At 39.6% G+C, this 25,560-nt stretch overlaps 1 protein-coding gene across 3 annotated transcripts in view; it reads right to left on the bottom strand.

The window, feature by feature from the left end:
- The window catches only part of Fam120c (family with sequence similarity 120C), a 129,768-nt gene that overhangs the window by 39,535 nt on the left and 64,673 nt on the right, over positions 1 to 25,560 (bottom strand). For all 3 annotated transcript variants that reach the window (XM_028883471.2, XM_028883473.2, XM_028883472.2), the window contains exons 5-10: positions 15,498 to 15,597; positions 14,391 to 14,467; positions 13,656 to 13,933; positions 12,733 to 13,006; positions 9,372 to 9,543; positions 3,984 to 4,233 (exon numbers count right to left, since the gene is read on the bottom strand). In XM_028883471.2, the coding sequence (XP_028739304.1) occupies positions 3,984 to 4,233; positions 9,372 to 9,543; positions 12,733 to 13,006; positions 13,656 to 13,933; positions 14,391 to 14,467; positions 15,498 to 15,597 (1,151 nt within the window). The remainder of the gene's footprint in view (positions 1 to 3,983; positions 4,234 to 9,371; positions 9,544 to 12,732; positions 13,007 to 13,655; positions 13,934 to 14,390; positions 14,468 to 15,497; positions 15,598 to 25,560) is intronic.

Raw genomic sequence — 25,560 nt, 5'->3', positions numbered from 1 at the left:
CTTTGGACACTGACTTAACATTATAAAGATGCCAATGTCCCTAAATTAATCAATCCAATGTCAAGTTAAACTGCAATAATATTTTGTAGAAATTAAACCAATCACATATTATATATTTAAAAGTTCATGAACTGTAAAAATGGTACAATTCTGAAACAAAAAAATGCAGTTATTTGCCCTACCTGATATTAAAGAAAATTATAAACCCTTAATAACTAACCCAATGTAATATTGATGAAGGATGAAACAAAACATAATCAATGGATGGACTGGTGTATGTGTGCATGTGTGTGTATGCGTGCGTGTGTGTGTGTGTGTGTGTGTGTGTGTGTACCACATGTGCACATGTGTGTAGCAGAATAAAGTTGAGTTAGGTCGCAAATCAGTGCAGAAAGAAATTATCATTTAATACACGGAAATGGGAATCTAGCTTAGTATGTAGAGAAAAGAAGGTTAAGATTTTTCTGCACATCTAAGATAAATATCCACTATATTAAAAAAACTTGACTGGAAAGTGTTATAGAAAAACATCTTTATGACATAAGGATAGGAAGGATTTATTAAATAAGATATCAAACTATACACTAAGTTACTGGGTTTGACAAACCAAAATATGTGCTTCTCAGTAAGGAGAAAAATATATTAGTATCTGCACTTTACTTAGTAATCTATCAAAAAGGATAAATGGAAACTAGATGGACAGGTGAATAGCTTATGGATAAAATATCTACAGTAAGATATTAATAGTAGACTACATGTAGTGGTCATATTTATGTACATTATTATTCTAACTTTTCTATATATAGAAAATTACAATAATGAAAAGTTTAGAAAAATGAATTAATTCCATTTGATAAAGGATATTGTACATAAAATTTGAACAAACTGTGACTGACTGGAAAAGATATTTGAAACAAATACACATGCATAAGAATACAAATATACAAAAGATTTCTGCTATATATCTCACAAAGAAGTTGTGCAATCAGCAAGAAAAAGAAAAGTAATCTAACAGAGTTTGCAAAATAAATAGCTGTGACCACTACAGAGAATACAGCTCAAGTGGGCACTAGAGAGATGGCTCAGCAGTTAGGAGCATCTGCTGTTCTTGCAGAGGACCCGGGTTCAATTCCCAGCTTCCATATCAGGTGGCTCACAACCATCTCTAACTCCAGTCCCAGGGGATCTGATAGCCCTGGCTTCCACGGGCATCTTCATACACATGGTGCACATGCATACACTCAGGCAAACACACATACACATAAAATAGAAATAAATGCTAGAATCTTAGATTTTATACTTAAAGGGTTTATTTGTTATAGACAGGGTCTCTCTACGTAGCCCTGGCTGTCCTGGAGCTCACTATATAGACTGGGCTGGCCTCAAACTCAGAGATCCACCTGCCTCTGTCTCCAAAGTACTGGGACTAAAGGTATGCACCACCACAGCTGACATATCAAAAAGTTTTTATAAGGGGCGTAAGTGATGACTCAGCAGTTAAGAGCACTGCTTTTCTAGAGGACTCAATTCCAATTCCTAGCACCCATATGGCAGCTCGCAACCATCTGCCACTCCAATCCCAGTGGATCCAATGCCTTCTTCTGGCCTCCAAAGGCACCAGACATATGTGCGGTACACAAACATACAATATGCAGTCAAAACAGGCACAAGAACAGAAAAGCAGGCCTGTTGTGTAGTTTAAGGGCTAGAATAACTGCTTTGCATGTAATCTTTAGCACCAAAAGAAAAACAAATGCAAAAGGTCATCTTCATCAGTAGTTCAAGAAAAACAACTGACAAGATAGTGTACAAAAGTCACTGGATTTTGATTGGATGACAATTATTACTGGAAATATGAAGAAACAGAAAAACCTAAGTGTTACTCTAGGTATGTAAATTAGTATAGCTACAATCTAAACCAATTTGGCAATATTTCGTGAAAAATTTACAGGCATAGTTTATGGCAGCGGTTCTCAACCTGTGGGTCGGGACCCCTTTGGCAAATCTCTATTTCCAAAAATATTTACATTACGACTCATAACAGCAGCAAGATTACAGTTATGAAGTAGCAACGAAAATAATTTTGTGGTTGGGGGTCACCACAACATGAGGAACTGTATTAAAGGGTTGCAGCATTTGGAAGCTTGAGAACCAATGCTTTATAGGATCCAGAAGTTCTATTCCTGGGTATTTACCCCAGATCCTAAAATAATCATCTCATGAAAATATTTTCTGGGAGCTGTACAGATAGCTCAGTGGTTTGATTCCCGGCACCCACATGGCGGCTCCCAACCATCTCTAACTACATTTCTAGGGAATCTGACAGCTCCTTCTGCCCTCTGTGGGCACTGCACACACATGATACACAGACATACATGCAAGCAAATGCCTATATGCATAAAATCAATAAATACAGGTTTACAATGTAGTTTTTGAACTCACTGAGTGAACTCTCAAAGAACTGGGAAGAAGTATCCATCAATTAATCAGTAAAATACTGTGAAAATAGTATTGTTATCTCCCCATATATGAATGTGGGTAGATTAAAAAAAATAACACTGAATGGCTATAGGCATGATGATCTATGCCTATAATCCAATCCACTAAGGAGGCTGAGTAGAGAGGATGGCTTGAGCACAGGAGTTCACACAAGCTTAATAACATAGCAAGAGTCCATTTGTCCTGGCTAGTTTTATGTCACCTTCACACAAGCTAGAGACAGTAAAGGAAGAAGACTCAGTTGAGGAAATGCTTCCATGAAATCCAGCTGTAAGGTGTTTTCTCCTTAGTGATTGATTGGGGAGGTCCAGCCTATTGTGAATGGTGTCATCCCTGAGCCTGTGGTGCTGGGTTCTATAAGAAAGCAGGCTGAGCAAGCCAGGGGAAACAAGCCAGTAAGCAGCTCCCTCCATGGCCTCTGCATCAGCTCCTGCCTCCAGGTTCCTGCCTGGTTGAGTTCCTGTCCTGACTTCCTTCAGTGATGAACAATGATGTGGAAGTGTGAACAAAATAAATCCTTTCCTCCCCAAGCTGATTTATGGTCATGGTGTTTTGTCACAGCAATAGTAACCCTAACTAAGACAACATTATAATAAAATAAGATAAAATAAATAAGATTCAAAGAAAGAAAGAAAGGTAAGAAACAGAATGATATGCAAAGTAACCTAAAGTCAGAAAGAGAAACACCACATTTTCTCTAATCTCCTATCCTAGCTGGTAATTTATATATATGTATGTATTTAGGTGGAGGTGAATGTGTATATGGTTAAGATACCAGAAAAGGGAGCGCAAAAGGCTTTAAGTGGAAGAGAATAGTAGAACACATGTGAAATGAAAATGGAAAAGAGGATATGGGGGAGGGTTAACTAGGGAGGAAGAAAAGAGAGATGCAAGAGAGGAGGGGTGAGGGAGGAGATCAACCAAAGCAAAGGATGTAGAAAAAAGAAGGAATCTTGATAATAGGTGAGTTACTAAAAAACAAAACAAAACCAAGAACCCACCACTCCCACCACCACCGCCAATGAATGAGGACTGCTGGCAACAAAAACTAAAGTGAAATCAAACAAATCCGGCTGGAGAGATGGGAAGTGATTAGGAGCAGCTGCTGCTTTCCCAGAGGACCTGGGGTTGGATTCCCAGCACCCACACAGTGGCTCACTCCCGGACCGGGGGGATGCAAAGCCTCTTCTGGCCTCTGGGGGCACTGCATGCACATGGTGCACAGGCAAACCTGCAGGCAAACACTCGTCCACATAAAATAAAAGTAAACGAATCTAAAAGTTGAAATAAAAAAAATGAAGTCATGCATGTACTAATGATGACATGGGATCATAAACTGAGACTATCCATATAACATTCATTCCTAATGTTTCTGAAGGCTAAGTCAAGCATAAAACAAAAATCTCTTCACCTCGAAATGCTATACAAAATCACTTAAAGAAGATGTCCAAGAGCAAACTAGGCGAGCCCGTCCTACAGCTTACCGGAGTACACAGCACATGAGCAGCAGGTGGGTGGGGACATTAGCTGGATTGAGCATACTGGGCGTGTCTGACTTCATACAGGCCAGGAAAGCCCGCATCCTCCTGTTCTTGTCCTCAACTGCTTTGCCTAGCCAGAGCTTCTTGAGGTTTGGGCAAGTCCATTCCCGAAATGTGAGTGCAGATACCAGCTCAGGTGTTTGAGGTGACTTCCCTTTATAGGCAGACCACTCTTTAAGGATCACAGAAGGAACTGAAAAACAAAGTAAGGAAAAGTGGGCTCTAGAAAATGGACATTACTGTAGCTGGCTACAGCTGACAGGATCTATTGCACTTCATTACCTTTGAATTTTTGTCACTGTAATTGTTATTGTTAGCATGAGTAAATACTAGGAGCCATATGCATTTATTAGACATATATATATATATATATATATATATATATATACATACACATACTATCTAATTTGTACCTAATTATCACATTAATTCACATAAAAATCCAAAAAGGTGAACAGACATGACAACATTTTTTTGTTTGTTTTGTTTTTTCCAGCCAGGGTTTCTCTGTGTAGTTTTGCGCTTTTCCTGGAACTCACTCTGTAGACCAGGCTGGCCTTGAACTCAGAGATCCGCCTGCCTCTGCCTCCCAAGTGCTGGGATTAAAGGCGTGCGCCACCACCACCACCACCACCACCGCCGCCGCCGCCGCCGCCGCCGCCGCCGCCGCCGCCGCCGCCGCCGCACGGCATTGACAACATTTTTTTGCAGAACATAGTGCTTACTTTGCAGAAGAAAAAGTCAAGATCCCATGCTACATAGTTTTTTAAACACTTTGAAATTCATTTTTAATTAGATGTACCAGACTAGACAAAGAAAGATATGCAAGGAAGAATGATGTGAATAATTGGCTTCATCAATAGATTCCCAACTATTTTAAATTCTCAAACAAAAACAAAATCCCTCAAGTCTTAGCAACTCTGGAGGTTTAGCCGATGTTGGAGGCCAGCGTGGTCAAAAAACCAAAAACCCTAAGTCCTTCAGATCCCACATCAATTAGATTTCCAAGGCTGAAAGAAAGCACAGCAGAATACCATGGCTTCTAGTACATCTCAGATCCCCACTCTATGTTCTCTGTCATTGGAGATGGGATGCATCTACCCAGTCACCCAATTGAGATATTTCCTCTCAGTTTCCACATTTTTGAGAGATTTACTTATCATGAATACATGTCACATTCTGTCCAATGCTTTCTCTGTATCCACTGATATAACCATACACGAATGGTTTATTGATAAATGGTTTATTTATTTAGCCATTCAATGTATATATGTATGTATGTATGTATGTATGTACACACACACACACACACACACACACACACACACACACAATTCTACTACTATTTTTGTTTCTTTGTTTTTCTAAGACAGCACCATGCTATGTAGCCCAGGCTGGCCTTGAACTCTTTATACACATTAAGATTTCTCACATCTGTGCATCTTCAGCTGTTTGGGTTGCTATGGAAAAAGCACCACAGGTAGAGGTGGTAGTGCGCACCTTAATCCCAGCACATGGAATCAGAGACAGGTGGATTTCTGTGAGTTCAAGTCCATTCTGGTTTATATAGTGAGTTCCAGGCTAGCCAGATCTACACAGTGAGACCCTGTCTCAAAAGCCATAGACTAGCTTAGATGGCTTATAAACAGCAGGGATGTATTTCATAAAGTTCTAGAAGCAGTAAAGTCCTAGACCCAAGTGTAGAGAGATGTTTCTGGTGAGGGCCTGCTTCCTGGTTTACAGACCGCTCTCTTCCTGCATTGCCACAGGGCAAAGGCAACTCTCTGGGTTCCCTTACAAAGACGCAACTCGTATTTGTGACCGACCGTTGCTTCTAACTGATATCTTGAGGGGTTAGGATTTCAACAGATGAGTCTGGCAGGTATGTGACAACAGAAACGTTCAGTCTACAGCACATACTGACTGTTCTAGGAGGGACTCATAATAATGGAATTTTTATATATTAGAGAGTAAGTCTGTCATTTAGTTTTGCTACAGTTTGTTTTGTTTGTCTTTGCTCTGCTTTATGGTTATTCTCTTTCTATGAATTACCGGGATTAATTTTAGAATCCTATTTTGATTCTATAATAGTGGTTTGGGGTGTTATTTCTGTGTATCTTTTTGGTTTGTTTGTTTTGAGAAGAGGTCTTACTATGTAGATCAGGCCAGCCTTGAACTCAGAGATCCACCTGTCTCTGCCTCACAAGTGCTGGAATTAAAGGTGTGCACCATCCTTCATGACTATCTCTGTAAATCTTTTTTTGGGACAGGTGCTAGAAGTTGAACCTACAAGTTTAGACATACTAGGCCCATGGTCAACCATGGAGCTACATCCCCAGCCACATTATCTATGTAATTTAATATCAATCATGTGCATTAAAAAGATATACAAATCCCAGCACTCGGGAGGCAGAGGCAGGCAAATCTGTGTGAGTTTGACGCTAGCCTGGTCTACAGAGTGAGTTCCAGGAAAGGCACAGAACTACACAGAGAAACTCTGTCTTGAAAAACAAACAAACAAAAATAAAAGAAATACAAAGAGAAAACAGGGATGTAGCTCTGTGGTAGAGTGCATGCTTGGCATCCCTGGGGCCCTGGGTTAACTCTTTAGCACTAGAACTAAATAAGGAAATAAAATCACACTAGTAGATGTTGATATTTTACCAGTTCAAATGAAGAAAAGCTGCTTTATCTTTATCCTCCTCCTCTTATAATTGTTTAAAATATATTCTCTTTCAAATTTTGATTTACTCATTTAGTGTGTATTTGGGGTGGGTATACTCATGCTACAGCCTGCACATGGAATTGCTTCTCTCCTCCACCATGTAGGTTCTGGAAATCAAACTCAGGTTGTCATTGGCAGCAGAACTTTAGCTGCTGAGCCATATCCCTGCCCCTAAATAGCTTCTGTACACACACTGATAGTTTTATAATTTTTGTTCCAGTGAAACACAATTTAGAAATTCCAAGAAGGTCTGTTATATTTATCAATTATTTTGTTATTTTGACTATTTTTCTTCTTTTCTGATGTTCTAAGACGCATTCTTTTACCATTCTGCTTATAAAAAAGTTAACCTAGTTCTCCTTCATTACTAAAGGATCTTATTTGATAAATAATTGTGTGTTGCTGTGTTGGTTTGAATGAGAATGGCCTCTACAGGCTTATATATTTGAATGCTTGGTCCCCAGTTAGTAGAACTGTTTGGGAAGGATTAGGAGGTGTGGCCTTGTTGGAGAAGGTGTGTCACTGGGGGTGGGCACTGAGGTTATTTAGAAAAGACTCTTGCCATTCCCAGTGGGCTCTCGCTCTGCCTCATGTTTGTGGATAAAGATGTAAACTCTTAGTTGTTCCTGCCACCATGCCTTTGCTCAGCCATCACCATCAAGAACTCTAATTCCTTGAAAACATAAACCCAATTAAATGATTTATTTTATAAGTTATCTTGGTCATGGTGTTTTATCACAGCCACAGAAAAGTAACTACGATAGTTGGTTATTCTTTTCTTTTAGTACTAGAAATAGTTTAGTATTTCTTTCTGAATTCTAAGGCTTCTGATCAGAGATCACCTGTTATTTATAATTATTTTTCCCTTAAAAGTAAACATCATATAAAGGAATTGTCTTTATTATGGGATTTTTGTACACATGTCATTCTAATTTTCTCTGAGAGTCTGATGATACAAATACTAGATCTTTTGTTGTAGTCCTATAGGTCTTTATTTTTCAGACTATTTTCTGTTTATTCTAAGTGTATAATTTGTGTTTTTCTATCTTCTTACTGTTGTGCCTACTCCACCATTTAACCGATTCCTGAACAGTTTTGTGTTGTTGTTTGTTCATGGAAAGAGGTTCTCGTGTAGCTCAGGATGCCTTCAAATTTACTATGTAGCCTACAGGATGATCCTGAATTCCTGATTCTTCTGCCTCGACCACCAAAATCTTGGGATGAAAGGTGCATACTGTCACAACTGGCAAGAATTTGACTTTGGTTATTGTATTTTTTTAGTTCTTAATTTCCATTTGATCCTTTAAATATTGTTTCTTTTTTAATTTAAAAAATTTTATGTAGTGTGTGTGTGTGTGTGTGTGTGTGTGTGTGTGTGTGTGCGCGTGTGATATGTGCATGCCATGGCATGTGCGTGGATGTCAGAGTACAACTTTCAAGAGCTGTTCTTTCTTTGTACCATGGGTTCCAGGGATTTGCACAAGCACTTTTACTTGCTGTCTATGTTCAATTCGTTTTCAGTATGTCTGCAATTATTTGTTAAAACATTTTTATGAGAGTTGCTTTGAAATTCTTTTCTCATTAGCATCATGGTGTTCATGTTCTTTCTAAGCTGCCTGAGATCTGAATTCGAAACCTTCCTAATTCTTGGTATGATAAGGAATTTTCAGTTGAAGTCCAAAACTGTGAGTTTTGATTGAAAAGGTTCTGGATCTTCTTCCAATCTTGAATCTTATCAGGCATTTTCTTCCCACTGTAGTCTGTGAAGGTGGACTTCATTGCTGACAGCTGCACGAGTCTGTGTTGATTCCTCACTTGACCTTGTCCGACACCTCCCCAGTGGTATGGTGAAAGCAGCCCCTCAGCATAGGATATTTTCAGGTCTTTGCTGGGAAAGGTGAGGGTGAAGCACAGTTTCTTTTGTGGTGCTGGGCTTGATTAGAGCAATTTTTATAGAAACACTTCTGTGTTACTAGGTTGGTCCTTTGCAGGCTTCTGGGCAGAGGATATCAGTCTGCAGGGGTCAATACTTCTAGATTCCCTACCAAACTGTCTCACATCCAGTCTGTGATGTGTGAGACAAAAAGAAAACCCCGAGAACTTACTACTCTAGTATTCCTTGGGTCCCAAGGTCATCAATGGTCTCTACTTTCTGGAGTATTTGTGTTTTTGTTGTTGTACCCCTCCCCCCATACAATGTCCTAGAATTGTAGTTGTAGCAAGAAGAATAAGGAAAGTATATCTAATCTAATTTACCTTCATGGAAGTAGAAACCTAAGTTATTCTTTTGGATATACTAATTTGACTAAGTCATTCTTGTTTAAAACAACATAACAATTTCAACTCTCTACAGCATCGTATTCTAGAAGAAAACCTCGCTGAGGAAGAGAGACTGTGAGATAAAGTCCTGCATTCTCAAAGCCCGCCATTGTTCTTAAAAGTAATACACATTCTGAATGTTTCATGATTTTAGAATTAGGGCTCACATTTGTGTATTTCTTATTTTAATGTATAATCTGGTGAATGATGCATTTTCTTGAAGACTGCTTTACAGCTCAAAGTATGGTATGCTCGCACATAGCTAGAATAGCTAGAGTCATACTTACCTTCCATGGGTAACCGTCGCCGTATGGCTAGACGCTCGACTTTTCGCTGTGCCTCTGCTAGGCTAAAAAGAACTCCATAGACATATTGGCGAGCTGACCGGAAAAGGAGAGCAGCTGGAGGCAGCTCCATGTTACACTCATCCTCAATACATACAGGGATTTTAATCTCACCCTAATAAGAAAATGGTTCAGGGAAAAGAAGAAAATGAAATCTTCAAGGTGTAGAACAGAGCTGAAAAGAACAAATAATGAACTTTACCCTCTGGAGTAGAGACAGTAAACTTACTATTTGTATTCAGAGAGATTTTCAGATTAGCAGCCATAAGAAGGAAGACCAGCTGTGTGCAGCCACCTTATAAGCTAGATTCCATTTGGAAAGTCTCAGATCTCATGGACAACACTGACTGTCAGGGAGAATCTACCCTAGACATTTTTTTTCTTTTTGAGACAGGTTCTCACTATGTAAGTCTGAATGGACTGGGGCTTGCTGTGTAGACCAAGCTGACCTAGAACTCAGAGCTCTACCTGCCTTTACCTCCAGATTATCAGCATTAAAAGCTCGTGCTACCATACCTGGCTTAGACATTTTGTGGGCAATTTGTGTGTTGAAACCAGTGGAGGGGAGCAGGTATGCAGAAGTAGAGGCAGGGACAAGGGACAGGGGAACAAGACCTCTTCTTAGATGGTGCCTTCAGAACCACAGTCTATTAACTTAGTACATTATTTACTCTGAAATCTTTTATTGTTGTTATTTTTATTAATTTTTTTTCATTTATTTTACATACTGACCACAGTTTCCCTCCTTCTTCTCCTCCCACTCCCTCCCCGCTACCTTCCTTCTAACCCCACATCCACAAATCTTACAAATTGAACTTCTCTCTTGGAGTCTTTTTTATTGCTTAGTGCCAATTCCTACTAATCTCACCTTTTCCGAGGCTTTTAATGCAAGGAAGGGCACGGACATACAGGGTTTCCTTGTACCTCTTGAGCTACAATGATCAATGGGCTGGGGATATAGCTTAATGCTAGAGTGATTGCCTCGCATGTGTGAGACCCTAGGTTCAATCCCCAGCACTGTTTCCCTGAATAAAAATACAAATTCTCAAATAATGAAAGCATGAAATTTGCAGGCAAATGGATGGAACTAGAAAAAATCATCCTGAGTGAGGTAACCCAAACCCAGAAGGACAGTCATGGTATGTACTCACTCATAAGTGGATTCTAGATATAAAAAAAGAACAATCAGACTACAACCCATAGAACCATGGAGACTATATATATATATATATATATATATATATCATGGGGGACCCTAGGACGACTGTGGCTTATAATAAGTTTTGGTTTTACTCAATTACTAAGCAAGCCTCAATGAAACATCTCACAATTAAGATGGGAATACATACTGTATCAAGCTGGTAATAGAAAGGTGAATAAATTGATTAATTTGAAAAAGTGAAAAATGAAAAAAATAAAAGAAAAATCTGAACTGTTTAAAAAAGAACCAAACAAACAAATTTTGCTGGAGTAAAAAAAGGGGGGGGGAGGAACTGGGGACTCATCATTCCTCTCCACATTCTATTCTTTCCCTTGTTTTATATATTTTAAATTTTTTATTGGTGGATTCTGCTGGAGTATCCACTGAAGATAAGCACTGGAGGGCTCCTGTTGCAAATCACCCTCTGGAGTGATGGAAGGATCTTTCTACTGGCACTTGGAGAAGATCTGATCTGGTGTTGGTGTGGGCCCAGGGTTCTGTTTATGTCTTTCCTCAGGACAATGAGGTTCCTCTTTGGGTTCCTGAGCGCTATGTGCACCCTGTGGCTGCTGCTGAAACCCAACATGACAGAGACCTATTGGGGCTTAATGAAAAACTCTCCCCTTCTAATGCCAATGGGAATTGAGAGCCCAATATGGCCAGCTTTGGCAAGCATTAACGTAAGCCTAGGAACTGTAGCCATGCTTTTGAATTCTCCAGAAGAGCTGCCAGCCTAAGTTGTGCTGGGATCAAGAAAAATGTGCCTTGGCAGTTCATGTTCCTGGAGTTGTATCCATGCCAATGGATGTCCACACACTCGAGAAGAGAATCTGACATTGCTGCTGCCATTGTTGCTGTTATAGCAGTGGTGATCACCACTGCTACTGTTTCTGGGATTACCATTTCATAATTGCTTACTACAGCTAGCACAGTGGAGACCCTGGCAGCAAAAGTAACTACCACAGTTAATCTTTCATTCTATTGGGCATGATAAATTTAATTCAATAGTTATATACATTTTGATAGGCTTTGACAATTATAAATTTATAAACTCAAGTTCCATTTGCTTTTGGGATACCATCTTACAAGGACTCCAATTTGCAGTAAGGCTCATTAAGGAAGGGAATGGCTCAGTTGCCTTTAGCCTACTGGCTATGGATGGGATAGGACCTCTGTTAGTCTTTTCTGTGTCAAACACACAGATTGCAAGCCCAGTGCCACTTTGAGATTGGCAGCAGTTAACTCTGCAGCTCACACACGATTGAGCCTGTATGATAATAAGTATTCAGAGACAGGTAATGCCTGGGGGGTGCTCACCAACCTAAGACAGAGCACCTGTGTGGCCTGGGCAGGTGTCTCCATGACGGGTAAGGTGACCTGCTGACGTCCCACGCAACCTAAGTCAGAAGCTCATTTTTTAGTAAAAGGGGGACCTGTAGGGTCCTGGCCCCCGTTTTGGGTAACTATTGCCTTGCTTGCTGACCTTGACCTTGATATCCTCCCTATGCTAATTCCCTGCCGGGTTCCACCCTCCTGAATGCTTAAGGGAAGTTCCTTGTCTGTGTATCATGAATAATGGGCGTTAACATCTTAGATGCAAGATTGTAAAACATCAGTAGCGAACTTCTGCCCTCCAGGGTTCTCCCATTGTGCTATAAGCCTGTATTTAAGACCTCCTCCCTCCTTCAATAAACAGCATTCGACATTAAAAAAAAGATTTTATAAAATGTAAAAAATAAAAAAGAAAGAAAGAAAGAAAGAAAGAAAGAAAGAAAGAAAGAAAGAAAGGAAGGAAGAAAGAAAGGAAGAAAGAAAGAAAAAAAGCAGGCTGAGCAAGCCATGAGGAGCAAGCCAGTACGCAGCACCCCTCCACGTCCTCTGCATCAGCTTCTGCCTCCAGATACCTGCCTTGAGTTCCTGTCCTGACTCCCTTCAATGATGGACTGTGACATGGACATATAAGCTGAGATTAACACTTTCCTTCTCAAGTTAAAAAAATACAAATTCTCTGACAAGTTATCTCAGGTGACTTTGTAATTTAGTAACTATGAGATACTGCAGGGAATTATCTGGGAGGTAGATATGGATGTGTTGATCTCTCACCTTAGTAAGGACATGGTAAATATATGGATACATAAGACCCCTTCGGTGTCTGTGTTCAGCAACCCTCAAGACTTCTGGAGCTACTGGAGGTAAAGGTGGAATGGTGATATCCATGTGGTTCCTTGTAGACATAGATAATAGAGATGGGATGTGAGGTTCACCATCACCTACGCTAGTTTCCGAAACTCCAGCATCAACAGGCTGTACCCAAGACCCTCTGTCACCACTTGGATCTTCCCATCCAGGCTGTTGCTGATGTGCTTCTGTGTTGTGACTAAAAAATTCACAAACAGCATAAGACAGAAAAGGAGGTTGAAAAAGATATTTCCATTCAAGACATCTAACCTGATCCCAAGGACTCTCAGAAACCCTCAAGGCACCAGATTAAGAACGGACATGATACTTTTCCTCTCAGTGGTCATCACTGTCCCCCTGGCCTCCTTCACCTGACACAGACCAAAGAATCAAAATTCATGGAAGTCACTCTGGATCCTTTACACCTGTAAGATGTCAAGTTTAGAGTCTACCCATAGTCTAAGAAAATAATTAAAATTATAATCTCAAAGTAGCTCTGTTTCCCAGGAATAATCTCTTTAGAGGAATACTTTAAAAACAATCAAACCAGCATATGAGACACAATCTTCATTACTGAGGAACTGTTCCAATATTTCAACTATAAAAATTCTTTATTCTTTTATCCTTCAATCTATGTTCCTTGCAAACTGAAAAATGACAGGCATGTTATGTAGCACATTCATGTTAGGATTTCCTAAGCAACTGCTTTCCTGTATGGCCTGGATATCTAAAAATCACCACCTGCACAAGGCCAAGGGGCAAAGAGTAACTAACGAAAGGAAGTCAAGACCACCCACTTCTCCACACTTCTTAGAAATCTTGTTCTGGTTGTTCGCATAGCTACTTACTCAGAACCAGCTCCATTTGCCTCATCACCCTCAGAGGAGGAGGAGTGGGAAGAATCTGGTCCCAAAGGAGGTGAAGTTTTAGAAGTCAGGCAGTTAGGAAACTGGGGTGTAGAAGAGTCATAAGAAACAGCCCAATTGGTAAAGGAATTGTCCTGTAGCATGGGATCCTCTGAAAAAGCATGGGATTCCCCCACATTATGGGAGAAGAGAAGAGACGAGTTGGGTCCCATTGGAAATGGTGGTGGATATTTCATTTTCTGGGGCACCTGGCGAGAAAACTAAAGGATAAAACAGATGGAAAAAATATTTAACATTTTACCAGGATACAGGATGGTTTTCTCAGAAGCTGTGGTATAGTAGATGATACCAACAGTAGGAACTGTTGAAGTACAAAGTACCTACCGAAAATATTAAGAAATAATTCTGATAGTGGTATCTGAATAGGGTTTACCAGAACCAGGAAAATGAACCAAACTAGATCTCTTAGAAATATTTTTGTGACATTATCTAACCTACATATATAATATCCTAGTGATTACTAATTTGGAAGCTATCTTTCTACAGTCTTCCAGCCTCAAGGTATAAAACAATACAGGTATATGGCCTGCATGGTCTAATTAACATTGAATCATCCTAAGGACTCAATTCAGATTGTAAAAATAAGGAATGCGCTTAAGTCTAAGGTAAGCAAGTGATCCTAATCCTCTTAATGAATATGTAATAAACAACACTTACCATTGGCTTTCCAGTAGAAATAGGGCCCATTTGATTCCGTGGAATAGGAGGATTTCCAAGCCGATTATTTCGAAAGCCTGAAGCCAAGAACAGTGCTGTTTCAGCCAAACCTAATCATTTTACCATGCTTATTATATTCTGTTAAAGCATCACTGCATAAAAAAAACCTGTTATAAAGTTATACTTTATGATCTGAGATTGTGGGACAATGGTAGGGCACTTGCCTTGCATGCACGGAGCCACGGGTTAGATCTCTAGCACCACAAAAAGTTATAATTAATTGACCAGCTACTATGGACTGTTCCAAGAGTCTGGGTTTTTGTTCCCTGTGGGATTTCATTACACAGTTTTTGACATCCTCAAGATTTCTAAGCTGGGCCCATAAGCCTGAGATTACATATAGGTGTGTTCACAAGCTATTTCTTGAATGGTATATTCAATATTAATTCATTTGAACTGAGTTCCCAGTTCAGTTTGATACCTACCAAATTTAGAGTGGCAGCAATTAATCCTAGCCTTTCCATCAAGAAAGTAAGCGACATGAAGGTTCTGTGGTGAGATCGCATCTGTCTGCTGTAATACTGGTGGAATAGATAAGTGGTATGCCCATGCCAGGGATTGTAAATGGATGTTTCTTTCCCACCCATCAGTTCCCAAATAATCACTCAGAGGCTTAATATTACTTATAAACGCTCACCTGATAGCTCAGGCTTGTTATTAGCTAACTCTTACACTTAAATTAACCCATAATTGGCATTGGGTGGTTGGGACAGGAAACATCCATTTACAAGGGATCCTATATAAAGTATTTAATCTGGTAACAGCCCTCCATAATAGATATTTTGACCCATGTTTCATACAAAAATGAAGTGATGAGATCACTCAGCTAGTAAGCAACAGAAGCAGAATTCCAATCAAGCTTGCTGCCAAAGACAGGGCTTTTTTACATACACCAGGTCACAATGAGGGTTAGTATAAGAAAAAGCCCAAGCTAAGGAAATTATCCCCCCATCTATAAATGTGAAAAGGCAGGACACAGGCAGAAACAAGGGATTCCACTCTGGCCCTAAGGGATAAACTCAATTTAACAGCAGCTGGAAGCCTTACCTAGAAAGGAAGGACCCATTGGCAGTGAAGAGAGTTTGGTTGTGACTGAATAGTACTCAACTGCTTTCTTGAATCGTTCTATTTTGTCTTCTGTCCTAGACTGGATGTTGGAACATCAGATTTTCAGAAAAAGAAACAACATGAGAGTGTCTTTTTCATACAATGTATACATTGGAAGTCAAAATAATAACAGAAATAAAATATTTAGAAACCCAAGAGAACATAAGATTAGGTAGAAAAAAGCATTAATCCCAGCACTAGGGAGGTAGGGGCAGGCAGATCTCTGTGAGTTTGAGGCCAGCCTGTTCTACATAGTCAGTTCCAAGCCAGCCAGGACTACACAGTGAGACCCTGTCTCAAAAACAACAAAAAACAAAAGCTCCATCTCTCCCCCCCAACTCACTGCATCTCCAAAACTACAAGCCTAGTTCCAGACCTGTGGCCTTGAACACTTTTCATATATAAATCCCTTTTGCCTAATATATCAGTCACTTCTTCCCTTTGCCATCCCTTCCTCCCTTCCTCCTCATCTACAAACCACAAGCCTAATTCTGAACCACAGCTATGAACTCTCTCTGTTCCTGAGACACCTTGTCTAAGAAAGTCCCTTCCTCCCTTTCCCATCACCCCTTTCCTCAAACCCCCATTTTCCCTCCCCCTGCTGTAGCTACCCAAAGGCCTAGTTCCAGATCTATGGCCTTGGCATCCACTTTTATCAAGAGCCATCATTGACTGGCTTTCCTCTTCTAGCCTCTCCTATCCACTGCCATCTCCTGTACCCACAGGCCTAACTCCAGATCTGTTTGGGATCTGTCTTAGGGTTTCTATTGCTATGATAAGACACTGTGACCAAAAACAGCTTGGGAGGAGAGGGTTTAGTTCATCTTACAACTCTCAGGTCACACTCCATCACTGAGGGAAATCAGGGCCGGAACTCAAGGCAGAAACCTGGAAGCAGGAGCTGATGCAGAGGCCATGGAAGGATGCTGCTTACTGGCTTGTTTCTCATGGCTTATATAGCCTGCTTTCTTATAGAACCCAGGACCATCAGCCCAGAGAAATGGCACCACCCACAGTGATCTGGGACCTTTCACATCAATCATCAATCAAGAAAAGCACCACAGGTTTGCCCACAGGCCAGTGTGGTGGGGACATCTTCTTAACTGAGGTTCCCTCTTCCAAAATGACTCCAGCTTGTGCCAAGTTGACATAAAACTAGTCAGGACAATTAAACCCTTTTCAACTTGACACATAAATGCATCATTGTTAAACCATAACCTTTCCTTTCTTGTTCATCCCCAAGATCTCATGTTAATATTAATATCACACTCTAAAGCATACTTAACTTTAAAAGTCTCTTAAAATATCCAAGGTTTCTTTAAACATTCAAACCCTCTCCAAAATATACAAAGCCTCTCTAAATATCCAAAGTCTCTTAACTATAAGCTTTTTACTTTTAAAAAAATATACCTTTCTTTAAAAATGTATTTTATTTTTGTTTACACACAACATGTGCATGAACAAGACAAAGCATGCACATGGAGGACAGCCTTTGAGAGTCAGTTTTCTCCTTCCACTGTGGGGTCTGGGGATCATACTCAAGTCATCAGGCTCCAAAGCAAGGGCTATTACCCGCTAAGCCATTTTGCCAGCCCAATCTTTTCAAAGAACAAACTTTTTGTCTGATAATCCTATGTATTTTTTAAAGGTTAATTGTTTTTATTTTATGTGTATGGGTGTTCTGCCTGCATATATGCCTGTGCACCACATGTATGTAGTGTCAATGGAGGCTAGAAGGAGGTGCTGGATCGTGTGAAATGGAGTTACAGAGTGTTGTTAGCTGTCATGTGGGTGCTGGGAACTGAATCCAGGTATTCTGCAAGAACAACTTCTTAACCACTGAGCCATCTCTCCAGCCCCTGTATTTTTTTTTTTAGTGCTTAAATAATTTCTACCTTCATTTTTATTATTTCTTGCTATCTGCTGTATTTGGGTTTGGCTTCTTTTTATTTTAGAGGCTCAGGGTGCATCACTGGGTTCTTTATTCAAGATCACTGTTTTTTTTTTTTTCTGAGACAGGGTTTCTCTGTGTAGCCCTGGCTGTCCTGGAACTCACTCTACAGACCAAGCTGGACTTGAACACACAGAGATCCTCCTGCCTCTGCCTCCCAAGTGCTGGAATTAAAGGTGTGTGTGCCACCGCCCAGCTATGAGTTGGAATTTTGATGGGGATTGCATTGAATCTGCAGATTCCCAAAGAACCATTTGTTTCATTGATTCTTTGCATTGGTTTTTGTTGTTGTTTCTATTTTATTGATTTCAGCCCCAGGTTTGATTATTTCTTGCTATCTATTCCTTTTGGGTGTGATTTCTTCTTTTTGTTCTAGAGCTTTCATGTGTGCTGTTAAGTTACTAGAATGAGATCACTCCAGAGTCTTTTTGTTTGTTTGTTTTTTAATGTAGGCACTTAGTGCTGTGAACTTGCCTCTTAGAATCTCCTTCACTGTGTCCTATAAGTTTGGGCATGTTTTGTATTCATTTTCATTCAATTCTGGAAAGTCTTTAATTTCTGTCTTGACCCACTTTTCATTCAGTAGTGAGTTGTTCAGTTTCCATGCGTTTGTAAGATTTCTGTTGCTGTTCATATCCAGTTGGAATTTGTGGTGGTCTGATAGGACACAGGGTATTATTTCAGTTTCCTTGTGTCTGTTGAGACTTACTTTGTATGTGGTCAGTTTGTATGTGGTCAGTTTTGGAGAAAGTTCCACAAGGTGCTGATAAGAAGGTACATTCTTTTGTGTTTGGATGAAATGTCTGTTAGGGTCATTTGGTTTGTGACATCAGTTAGCTCCAGTGTTTCTCCGTTTAGCTTTTGTCTGGATGACCTGTCTATTGCCTAGAGTGTGGGGTAGTGAAGTTTCCCACCATCACTGTGTGACGGTCTATATGATGTCAGCTGTAGTAGTGTTTCTTGTTTTTAAATTTTTTACAGAAAGATTCATTTATTTACTAAGTATACAATGTTTGTCTGCACACCAGGAAAAGGGCACCAGATTTCATTATAGATGGTTGTGAGCCACCATAAAGATCACTGCTTTTTTCTAAACAAAATCTTGTATTTTTTTATTTAGCATGTATACACACATGGGAAGGTCAGAGGACAACTTGCAGGAGTCAGTTCTCTCCTTCAACACATGACTTGCAGTGATTGAACTAAGTTCACTGGGCTTGGAAGCAAGTGTCTTTCCACATGGAGCCATCTTGCGATAAATGGATGGAATTCCAGAGATTCTAGTATGTTCTATTTTTTTCATTTCATTCTACAAATTTAAAATTTCCTCTCTCATTTATTTGATGACATAAAAGTATATTAGTAGCCAAGTATTTGTGTATTTTCTGAGGCTAGATTTTCTGTTGATTTCTAATTTTACTCCACTGTTCTCTGACAAGATACAGGAAATTATTTCTGATTTTTATTTGCTAAATATTGCCTTTTGGCTTATAATGTGGCCAGTTTTAGAGAAGGCCCCATGTGCCAGTGAGAAGAATGTCCATATGTATTGGGTGGAAGATTCTGTAGATAGCTGTTAAATCTAATTGATCTGTGGTATAATTTAGTTCTGAAGTTTCTTTGCTTGTTTTTAATTAGGAAGAGCTATCTAGGTAAGAGAGTGGGATATTGAAATCTCCCACTGCTCTTGTACTAGAACCTATCTGTATGCGTTTATGCCTTTTAATGTTTATTTTATGAAATTTGGGTTCCCATGATTTGATACATAGATATTTACAACAGTTATGGCTTTAATTCATTGTTCCTTTTATTAATACACAGTGGTCTTCTTGATCTCTCCTGATTAGTTTTGATTTGATATCTATGTTATCAGGTATGAGAACTGCTATATAAATTTACTTACAGCTTCTATTTTGTTGGTAATTTGGTGTCTAGCCTTTGACTTTCAGTCTTTCCTTGTTATATGAGATTCTTAAAGTTAATAGACAGTTGAATCTTGTTTTTTTAACCCTGTCAGATAGTCTCCATCTTTTAACCAGTAAGTGAAGACCATTGCAATCAAAAAGAGTTTGCTTGCTATTATTTCTGGCTTTCTTTTTTTGTTCTGGCTGATTGGCAGTTTTGATCTTCCTCCCTGGTGGTACAGATGTTTGCTTGCTTAATGTGTTAGACATGACAGAGACCTCAGTTCTCCTCTGTTCATCTATTGTTTTCACGAACTATATTCTTTCCTGGGTTCTCATGTGTGAAGTTCTCTTTCTTCTTCAAGTCAGCACAGTATTCCTTTAAGAATTTTCTGCAGTGCTGGCTTAGTGGTCATAAATTGCCTTAATTTGTGACTGTCTTGAAAAAGTATTTCTCCATCTATTTTAATAGATAATTTTGTAGAGTAGAGCAATCTTGGTTAACAATTGTTTACATTCAATGTTCGTGACTTATCATTTCAGTGGTAATTTAATATCTAGTTTTCCTGGATTGTAGGATTGGTGATGACAAGTCAGACATTGTTTTAATGTTTCTGCCTCCACATATTACTTTGTGTTTTTTCTTTAGAGCATTTAGTACTGTATATTTGATGCCTTGATTACGCCATGAAGAGGTTCTCCTTTATTTGTATGTATTTGGGGTTCCACATACTTCTTGTGTTTGGAAGTTTATTTCTTTGTGTTTGTTAGTGAAATTATTGGCTATAATTTAATGGAATATGTTGTATAAGCCATTTGATTTTATCTCAGCCTCCTCTTCTCTGCCATAGACTCTTCTTTGGTTTTTTGAGTATATTCCAGTCTTACCAGAAGTTTTGGTCATATTCATTGATTTTTTTTTCTTTATACACACCTATAAATATCATTGCCTTGACCTTGACCTCCATCCCTGATATTTTTTTTCTTTTTCTTTTTTTTTGGGGGGGGGGTTTCGAGACAGGGTTTCTCTGTAGTTTTGGAGCCTGTTCTGGACTAGCTCTGTAGCCCAGGCTGGCCTCGAACTCACAGAGATCCACCTGCCTCTGCCTCCCGAGTGCTGGGATTACAGGTGTGCGCCACCAACGCCCGGCATTCTTTTCTTCTTGGTCTTGTCTATTGATGCCTTCTTCTGTGTTTTAAATATAAATGACTGTTTCTTTCCATTTCCAGAATTGCTGTTTGATTCTTTTTTAGCATCTTGGTTTCCTTGGTGAATCTGTTCTCCATGATTTAAATTTTCCCCCTAAGTTACTGATTCTTTCATCCAATTTGGTTCTTGAATCAGGCTTTGTAATTTTGTTGTCTGTGTCTTGAATTAAGTTCCATATTTGTATTCAACTCTTCTAATTGGTTGTCGATCCTTTCAAAATGTAAGACTGTGAAATTGTTTTCTGGCATTTCAGCTAGCTCATCTTTTTTCCATGTTTTTTGAGGATCCTTGTGGAGGTGTTGTAGTGGACTGTTGGCTCATGTTTCTTTATTGTATTTTACAATACAATACAATTAATATCTGTTGGAGTATGTACATTCTTTAGTTTGTTCTTTTTTCTTTTCACCTTTTTATTTCTCTCTGTCCAAGGTGCTGCATGCATGTGAGTATACATATACATACATGTGAAATCCATAGAAGGGTAGCTGGTATCTTTATCACTCTCTGCCTTATTGCCTTGAGACACTGTCTTTCATTGAACCAGAAGATGGCAGTTTGGGTTAGGCCGGGGGCCAGTGAGCTCCCAGGACTTGCCTGTCTCTGTTCCTCCTCCACCCAATACTGGGTTACGAGCACATGCAGCCATTCCCAGCTTTTTATGTGGCTGCTACAGATCCGAACTATGATTCTCATGCTTGTGCAGCAAGTGCTTACTTGATGCCATCTTCTTAGTCCCTCTTTGAGTTTAGATCAGTCTTCGTGGTGGGCTGGACAACCCACACGGGCTTATGAAAATCCACTGCAGTAAAATAGTCAGGATAGTTTGACAGAAGACTCAGTTAGCTGCAGGAAAACATACTGTACTGCTGACTTATTTTCCCAGTAAGGTTTGGAGATAGAAGTCCTAGGGTCAAAGTTTTGGAACAGGCGATAGATTTAAATAGTACAGTGGGACATTAATGGGGTAGATAGTAGGAATGAGAAGAAAAGTATATAGGTTAGAGGTATGAAAAAGAGTAGAGAAGATAATCAAGTTATGACTTATCAAAGTGTACATGTGAAGGGTCAAAAACATAGGAAAAAGGTAAAGATTTTCAAAAAATATATATGTATATATAGAAAATAGAAAAAAAGGTTAAAAATTTAAAGTATATCAACACAGAAGCAATAAACTGACATAGGTATTAAATTCTTTTTTTTTTTTCTTTTTTTTTTGGTTTTTCGAGACAGGGTTTCTCTGTGTAGTTTTGGTGCCTGCCCTGGAGCTCACTCTGTAGACCAGGCTGGCCTCGAACTCACAGAGATCTGCCTGCCTCTGCCTCCCGAGTGCTGGGATTAAAGGCGTGCGCCACCACCGCCCGGCGGTATTAAATTCTTAGTCAAAGTCTCTTTCTGGTTTGGAGAGAGTCTGTCCTCTGTGTTTATCTTAGAGCTGTCAGGTGGTCAACTTCTTGTGAACAATACAGCTCCTCCTGCTGTGTCCAAGATGACAGAAGCTGAGAACTCTCAGCTTTCCAGTTTCTATGGCCCAGGATGCTCAGCGTGGTGTCTTTTGCTCCAATCCTGATGCCACAGTTTTCACACTTTGTCTTCCTTCTTCCTGAGGTCTAGTGGACCTCTTATCTTTTCCAGTTGGCAGAATGCCCTGCAAAGTTGGGCACCAGAAAAGGAGCAGCTCCTCTTAGTCTTGGGGTCTTCCATGCCTGGCTCTCATACATTCAGCTTCTGCAGGCTCTGTGCCCTACATGCTCTCCTCTGCATCTGCACAGCTCTGTCAGTGCCAAGGTATGTGCTGTATTCTGTCTCGTGCATAGCATCGATTCCTCTGCATCTTCCAGCGGATCTGCTGGGCTCTGTCCCTGGTTCTGTCCTGGGATTAAAGGCATGCACAGCATGCTCAGCAAGCTAAGACATTTTTCTTTGCCGTTGCAGGACTTCTTTTCTCTGCTTTGTTATCTCTGGTTTTTGGTATCCTTGCACTTCCTTTATGGACTTCTGGAGTTCTTCTCTAGTTCTCTCTTTGAGATAAAGACTATTTTTTTCTTACTTTGGCTCTCTCCTGACTAACTCACTCTGATGCAGCTTCTAAGCTACCACCTTGGTCAGAAATCCAAAGCATACTCATTACAAAGAATCATGTCGCCTCTCCTTCTTTTGGCTTGTATTTTTGGCACAGAATCTCATTCTGTAGCCCATCCTACCTTGGACTTTACTATGTAGTGTAAGCTGGCCTCAAACTCATGACCCTCCTTCCTCATCCTCTAGATTGGTGTATTCTAATATATAGAGGTCTGAATGGTTCCATATTTATTTATTTGTCCATATCTATATTTATTGTGAATATGTCATACTCAAATAATCACATAATATCTGACATTTAGGTTATTTTTCAAATTTGGCTATTATAAGTTATACAACAAACATACATTGTCCATTTAATTTTTGGCTGGACTATGGATTATACCGTTAAGAAAATACCATAAAATGAAGTTCTTAGTTCAAAGAGCATGGACATTAAAACCAAAATCACTTAAACATACAAATCCATAATGTGACCCAGTTACATATCCACCAGAAAGGCTAAAATTCAGGACAGTTAATCTTAAACAATGGTAAGGATATGAAATCACTGAACCTCTATCACATTGGCAGTGGGATTGAGCATTGACACAGTTGGGACTATAGTTTAGCAGGCCCTCTATCACATTGGCAGTGGGATTGTGCATTGACACAGTTGGGACTATAGTTTAGTAGGCTCTTACAAAATCAAACACATTTACCATATAGTATTGCAACCCTACCCAAGAGAAATGAGTGTGTCTATCTACCAAAAGACACAAAACTGTTGATAACAGTTTTATTCATAATTTTCTCAAACTGGAAACTCAAATGTATATCTATAAAAATGGATAACTTGAGGCACCATCAAAAATGGAATATGATAAAATGGTAAGAAACTAAGAAATGTTCAACATCCTTACCCATCATGGAAATAAAAATAAAAACTATTTTGAGATTTCATCTTCCACCTGTCAGAATGACTAAAACCAATAAAACAAGTGACAGCTCGTGCTGGCAAGAATAGACAGTAAGGAGCACACTCATCCATTACTGGTGGGAGTGCAAACTTGTACAGTCACAATATAAATCAGTGTGGCAGTTCCTCAGGAAGCTGGGAATAAATCTACATCAAGATCCAGTTATACCACTCTTGGACATGTACCCAAAACTCTGCATCCTACTACAGAGACACTTGTTCATTGCTGCTATTCATAATAGTCAGAAATTGGAAACAGCCTAATGTCTATAAACAGATAAACTGATAATGAAAGTATAGTACATTTACACAACAGAATACCAATCACCTGTTAAGAAAAGTGAAATTACGAAATTTGCAGATAAATGGATGGATTCAGAAAAAAAAAAAAAAAAAAAACATTTTGAGTGAGGTAACCCAGACATGGCCTCCTCCCCCTAACCAAGAAGCAGGTATCTCAGGCTATATTTCCATTATGTTTTATTTTATATGTTGATATTAGCTTCTAAGCTTTCAATACATGTGCTACAATCTGAATAACTGCAGAGGCTAGGTACACAGTAAGGGACCATAGAGGGAGGAGAGGATCTCCCAAGAAGGGAAGATAGAATGTATTGTTATGGAATGACAAAGGGAAACTAGAATAGGAGGATTAAATGGGGGAGGGAATGGAAGAACAGGATAAAGGAGGGAGTATCAGAGGGACAACTAACACTAAAGGCCTTTTGAAAAACTTACTGGAAACCTATTACTGTAGAAACTTCCTAAAATATACATGTATATGAGAAAAATCTTAATGGAGTCACCAAATAATAGGGGACATGATACCTCAGCTAGACATCTTAGGCCATCATGTAAAACTTCTAGTGGCAAGAATGAGTTAAATCCTGTTATTTACCAAAGGGGTTCCCAAACATCACAGGCCATTGCCAGGGCTGATGGTTGTTCTCCACAACTTGATGATAAGGCCCTATTGCTGAAGACAGCACATATTACTTATGCAATAGATCACAGAGAAGTCAAGCTGCTGCCTAACTAGAAGCTTTACATATACTGATTCGTGTTTATGGTGTTGGGAGTCACTCTGCATGCAACTGGAGTAGAAAGGTAATCATCAATATCACCCAGCTACAAACCCTGCGGCTACAGTGGTGCCTGCCAGGGACACTGCTACAATAGTAGCACAAAACTTATGGGAATAACCAACCACTTGCCAAAAAATTAGATTTAAGGCCCACACCATGAGATGGAACCCATATTTGATATTGCTAAAGTAGCCAAGTACCTGAGACTAGATAGGTAATGGGCCTAGGGGAAACCTATTACTATTATTCTACTAAAGGAATAGGACAATAAAATACCCCCTAATGACATACTGCTATATATAGATCAGTGCTTCACTCAGTTATCATCAGAGAAGCTTCTTCTTGTAGTAGATGAGAATTAACAGAGGCCCACAACTGGACAATGGGCAGACAGTGAGAAACTTTGGAGCACTCAGTCCTAAATAGGATGTCGTCATCACTGTCCCCCACCCAGGGCTCAGAATGATAATCAGAAGAGGGGGTGGAAAGAGTCTAAGAGCCAGAGGTGATGGATAACTCCAAGGAAACAGTGTCTTCAAGACACAACAGCGCTGACGCACATATGAACACAAAGAGACTATGGGAACATGCACAAGTTCAAGCCAAACAGGGTAGGGTCTCAGCACTGAGAGGGAGAAATGGACATGGGCTCCCACTTGTAACCAAGAAGCAAGTATCTCAGGCTATATTCCCATCATCAATATATGAGAATATCCAATTCACCATACACCTAATTCTAAAAGGTACGTATATTGATCCAGCAGTGAAATGGGCATTTCTTGCTCTTTTGATATTCCATGGTAAGGACAAAATGCA

This window comes from Peromyscus leucopus, chromosome X (genome assembly GCF_004664715.2).
Source record: "Peromyscus leucopus breed LL Stock chromosome X, UCI_PerLeu_2.1, whole genome shotgun sequence".
Classification (NCBI taxonomy): Eukaryota; Metazoa; Chordata; class Mammalia; order Rodentia; family Cricetidae; genus Peromyscus; species Peromyscus leucopus.
Note: the sequence above shows the minus strand (reverse complement) of the source record. Positions and strands in the feature narration are given on the sequence as shown.